The 5,509-nt window shown below is 50.1% G+C and overlaps 2 protein-coding genes across 2 annotated transcripts; one reads left to right on the top strand and one right to left on the bottom strand.

Moving 5' to 3' along the window:
* Positions 1 to 3,091: 3,091 nt before the first annotated feature.
* Positions 3,092 to 3,988, bottom strand: CC77DRAFT_1015017 (hypothetical protein; the record flags this gene model as incomplete). The annotated part of the gene is made up of 1 exon (XM_018523942.1): positions 3,092 to 3,988. The coding sequence occupies one exon, from the start codon at positions 3,986 to 3,988 to the stop codon at positions 3,092 to 3,094; it is 897 nt and encodes a 298-aa protein (XP_018378625.1).
* Positions 3,989 to 4,724: 736 nt separating this feature from the next.
* Positions 4,725 to 5,491, top strand: CC77DRAFT_1015016 (hypothetical protein; the record flags this gene model as incomplete). The annotated part of the gene is made up of 2 exons (XM_018523941.1): positions 4,725 to 4,740; positions 4,826 to 5,491. Coding segments are annotated over 2 exons (682 nt in total), but the record flags the coding sequence as incomplete, so codon positions are not given.
* Between the last annotated feature and the right edge of the window lie 18 nt (positions 5,492 to 5,509).

Here is a 5,509-nt window from a genome sequence, read left to right as displayed (position 1 = left end):
ATGTTCCTCACGTGACTGCACGCTGCACAGCCACTATTGCAGCGCTCTAGCCACACAATTTAATATAGAATTACGCCACAATTTCAAATCTGTATTTAGTTTGTAAATAGCTGCTCTACTTATAGAGATATCAACATATAACGTTGTAAACTACTAGACCTTGCGCAAACTACTAGACCTTGCGCAAACTACTAGACCTTGCGCAAACTACTAGACCTTGCGCAAACTACTAGACTCAAAACTTTGCGATATCGATCGGTATACAGCTTGTATGAGCCAGTCCATGCTGGAAACCAGTATACCTGGCGCGAACTACTAGACTCTATACTTTGCGGAATCGCTTTATGGTTTGTATGGGGCTGCGCATGTCTACACGGTTTCCTATACAAGAAACCGCACCTCCGAGCTGTTTTCCGCCACCTAAACCCCGCAACGCGAATCTCGAGCCGAACGCTGTTCCTACACTACATAAGAGGGCACCCAATTATCGACCGAAGCCGACGGCCAGTTGAGACACCCGAATTTCAGCTTGCCAAGAGTGCGTTGGTTGATGGGTAGGCTCTCACTCCGGGGGATGATAATAACGAAATGGACAGGTGGTAGAAGGCGAGCGACTATCCTCAAGGATAGGCGCGCAGTTGGGTGCCCGGGCAACCGGGCTACCTCCTGCAAGAACGTACCCTCTCAAGGGACAGTAATCAAGGTGCAGAAAGCAAGCCGTCCAGGGGACTTAAGTGTCTTCGACCGGTGAAACTTTCAACGGTTCTGGGGGTTTTCATGATGGCAAGCTTGACTGAGGGATAGTAGACGGGCGCCCATCCTTAAGGATAGGCGCCAACAGCAGTTGGGTGCCTCGATACGTTGGGGCGCCTACAAACGTTGGGTGCCTGGGCAACCGGGCTACCTGGGGGAATTCAGACACCGCCCTGAAAAAACGTGACCTCTCGGGGGGGACAGTGGTCAAGCTGCAGGAAGGAAGCAATCCAGAGGCGCGCGTAATGCCCTCCCAGCCAGATCGACGTCGCGGTAACTCTAGACGTTTAACTCTCTATCTTCCAGTGTTTGGTAGAGAGGTCTGGTTGGTAGTCTAGGGGACTTGAGTGTCTTCGACTGCTCAAACCTTCAACGTAGTCTTGACTGCATTATTCAAAATTGGTATCATACTTTCAAGCCTTGTTTCCAGGGGTATCGGTTGCAGCGACGTTAACTCTGGCCAGCGCGTTACCCAGGGCTCGGCGACTGTCTCAGATTTTGCAGGCGACTGGTGAAGGCTTATTTATACACGTAATCCCCGCTCTATCCGTAACGGATGATCCGTTTGGTATCACGAGGTCTTGCGGCCTCGTGATAGTTCTTAGTCCGGGAGACGTGGTCCTTGCTTATCTGAACAACTGAAAAGGTCCTTACTTCCTTCCCCGGAAGTGAGGCGCAATCTTGAAAGGGGAGGTAAAATTTAGCTATCCGCGCTTCGTGTGCGTGAGCTTCCGAGTAACCTCTCCCCTCAGGAATTGATTCTAGTTATGCTTGCATCGGGGGAAACGCCTTTCTCGCTACACCAGAGGAAATGACTGGGGAACTCGTATGCTTGTCTTCTAGATTAAGCAATTTATACCGCGTTGAAACCTCCCTAGGGGGGATTCGGGCGGTGCACGCCTAGAGTTGTGCAGTAATGCGAATCCTAGTGCGGGCAAATTATACCGTGAAACTGCGAATAGCTCATTAAATCAGTTATCGTTTATTTGAAAATACCTTACCGCTTGGATATCCGTGGTAATTCTAGAGCTGATACATGCTGAAAACCCCGACTTCGGAAGGGATGCGTTGATTAGATCAAAGCCCAATGCCCTTCGGGGCTTTTGGGTGGTTCATAATAATTTTTACAGATCGCATAGCCTTGCGCTGGCGACGGTTTATTCAAATTTCTGCCCTATCAACTTTCGATGGTAAGGTATTGGCTTACCATGGTTTCAACGGGTAACGGGGAATTAGGGTTCAATTCCAGAGAGGTAGCCTGAGAAACGGCTACCCCATCCAAGGAAGGCGGTACTGCGGAGGAATATTATTGAACAGATTTTTGGTATTCGAGAGGGTAACACCGATTGAATACTTGAGGTTCCAGGCAGGGTATCAACTCTAAGAGGGCAGATTGGGGAATGTATGAGCTACAGCCAAGGCTCTACTGCAAAATAGTAGTCGGTAAACCGGGGTTGGTGCGACGAGATGCGTAGGCGTTCCCCAAAAACCCTCCCAAAAGATGATTAGCATTTTACTTTAGTAAAATAGTGCTAGGCCATACTCTCGCACATGACTGGTCTCTGAGAGGCTGGGAGGAAATGTTGTGGAGTTGCACTGTTGGTTTGTCCAACGCCGTGCGAACGTGGTTCTAGCCCCAGCCAAGTTGGCAATATTGGTCTTCTGACAAAAAGATTATCTCAGCCGAATCGGTAATATGGTTTTGACTACGTCCCGTCCTGTCCCGTCCCGTCCTGTCCTGTCCTGTCCCGTTCCAATTACCTCCTTCCTTCGGGTTGAGTGAGTAATATTCACCACTTGTTCTTCGTACTAAGGCACCCTGTGGCTCGTCACAGGGTGCTGGATGTTATGTTCCCTCGTCCCTAAAACCCCCTTGCAATTTAATTCTATATCAGTATCCACAATTAAGAGTTAGTAGGGCTGGTTAGACGTGTATCTAACTGTGCTCTCGGGGAAACCCAGCTGGCGATTGTATCCTGCTTTCTGTACCTTTAGGGGTACTCGCGAAGCGTCATGCATATGTAGTCGAAAATCTCAGTTTCTTGTGGAGACCCTGTCTTAGGGACCCTCCGACCTCTGTGATGCTTCGGCAGAGCAGAGGAAATGGAGCAAATCCAACCCCATGGCCTATCAAACAGAATAGTTTAGGGTCGCTTCGCTGGCGGTGGGCGACATAGATGGGTGCGCTGGTGGGGCACTATCCTGTCAAGCAGTATAACTATTGCGAGATGGATCTATTCTGTTCCCTTTGGCGGCCTATTCCTTTACAACTCTCAGCAGCATAGATGTTTGGAGGACTTGAAACCTCTTGCCAAGACAACACCTATTCGCTGTTTGGCTAGCAGGTAGCCGGTGACACTGCATGTAAACTGACACTATCGCGGCGTAGCAAACGACTAATCTCCTCCCGTACGTCAGAATGGGTCAGGACAGCCGCCAAGACAACCATAGCGTTGCTCACAACATAACCCCATTTTCGACAGCCGTGCTTTTTTGCAAGCCAGTAGAAATTACCAGTCAGCATATCCTCTGGGGTCTTAATGCTGTTAAATCTCGGAAACCCCAGCTTTTCATGTAGGGTTTCTCCTGATATTGTCAAACAGTAGGCCACGCTGACAAGAACAGGAATCATCACCCCTGGCCACTGACAGGGCCTGGCCTCGTCCTGCCCAGTAGCGCAGAAGTGCTGGCTTATACCGCATTTCCAGCAGGTGTGTGTACTCTGAACCCCCCGTTTCCCTTGATCCCACCAAAGCTTGCGGGCTCTAACATAGTCGCAGGTTTCTACGCTCAGGCCTTGTTCAACGGTTGTACACCATTCGCAATGTGAGTGTAAGTGATCCAGCCAAGTTGGAGAGCCTCTTAGCCAGCAGACTGGGCAGCCGTTGACTAACTCTTGCAGGGTGTTTCTCAGCTTGGCTTCTTCTTGGGCGTCCTGTTTCAAGACATTGGTGAGTTCTGTACTGCCTTTACCACAAAGGTCGCAATTGGCTGCCTGGGCTTGAGTGCATGTAACTGACTGACCGTCCAGGAAGAGGCTCAAGATACTCCGTCGACAGGCGCCCAGGCGGGGATTGATAAATTCCTGGATAGCGGCCTCGTCAAGTGCATGCCACGAATGGTCTACTGGTATGTCCAGTGCAGGTGCTTTCTGACGAGGGCTTTCAACTAATATGACTGCATCTACCAGCTGCCCTTCGCGACCAGCACGCCCTGATTCTTGGGCGAAATCCATCGCGCCATAAGGCGTATCCACGTGAAGTACTCTGACAATCTCAGGATAATCAACACCTGTACCAAGAGATGACGTGGCTGTTATAAGCCCACCGCGTTGGAGCCAGGCTTTCAGAACCCCTAACCAATATGATACGACGGGACAGCCCTTCCCCGCGCTAGAACCCGCTTAGCGTTAGGGTAGAAAACCAAATCGGGCGAATATTTAAGGGATGCCCCGCGTACCCCAACACAGCTGCCCCACGACATTTTTTTATCGTTATCAAAAACTGTGTCATACAAAGTTAACTCAAAAGCGCATGCACAACCCGCTACTAGAGTTTTACTATGTGCAGCTAGAGTTTGTTGTTATTAGGGTTGCGTTCTTAGGGTTGCGCGACAATAGAGAACCCCACATGGAACAGTCGAGCGCCCATCGAGCAGCACGACAGCAGCAACGCGCGCGCCACAGACGTGCAGCACTAGCCGAAGATCGTTACGAAGGAGAATTGCGACGATGTATTTTGCTTTCTTAGGCAATATAAAGTGCTTGTGTGCAGGCAGCACTGCACAGGCGTCTTGAATCTTAACAGGCATCTACAAGAACAGCACAAGACGCCCGTACAACAGCGACAAGAGGTTGTTCAATATTTCAATCAATTTTCCACAGCAGAGCCGAGCACAATTCAACTTCCCAGGCAGCCAGCGAAAGCAATACAAGAGCTAGGGGCGCCGTTAGATGGTCTTAGGTGTACAGCATGCAGTTACATTACCGTAAGCAGCGACGAAATGCGGAAGCACTGTAAAAAAACACACGAGCTTCCGTAGATCAGTGACAAGAGTAGTCTATTCACTTTAGTTAAAGTTCAGACGTTTTTCAACAGTGGAGGGCTGCGCAAATATTTTGTCGTTAATGTGGATGCCAAGATTGGTCGCGGAAGTGGGCAGCAACAAAGCGTTGATAAGCAACAACTCAATAACTACAAACAAGTCCGAAAGCAACTCAAAGACGCAGAACAAGTCGTAGGAGAGACAGCAAAGACTGATAAGACGCTCTGGTTTAAGCGCACGCAATGGCCAGAGCATTTCAAGGACCGCAATCTAGTGCATCTAGCACATCAAGTCCGGCTACCCGATAAAAACGAACCAAAGCTGCAGCTTGCCGCGAAACTTACAGAGCAGCTTATCGAAAACTGTGTTAAGAATCTTGCAACAATTCCGCGAGAACTACGCCGTTGGCTTCGCAGCGCAAAGCAGCACGAGGTTGACCCGCGACCGTTGGCACGGCTGCAGAACCCGGAGAGTCAGGCGAGGTATGCAAGCTACATGGTCAGGTTTGTGTGCTACTATCTCCGCGTCATCGAAGACGAAACTCGAGAAGAAGAAGACAGCAGCAGGGCATTAAGCAGCTGCGAGAGTAACGCTTCTGGGGATGAGTTGGAGGACGAGGGTGAGAGCGATGGCAGCGTTGTACCGCAGCGTGAGCCGCGCAGAGTGAAAGCGGCCGATCTGATGAAAGACGCCCGTGAGTTGTTCCCGTGGA

The sequence above is a fragment of the Alternaria alternata genome (genome assembly GCF_001642055.1).
Source record: "Alternaria alternata strain SRC1lrK2f unplaced genomic scaffold CC77scaffold_60, whole genome shotgun sequence".
In the NCBI taxonomy this organism is placed as follows: domain Eukaryota; kingdom Fungi; phylum Ascomycota; class Dothideomycetes; order Pleosporales; family Pleosporaceae; genus Alternaria; species Alternaria alternata.
Note: the sequence above shows the minus strand (reverse complement) of the source record. Positions and strands in the feature narration are given on the sequence as shown.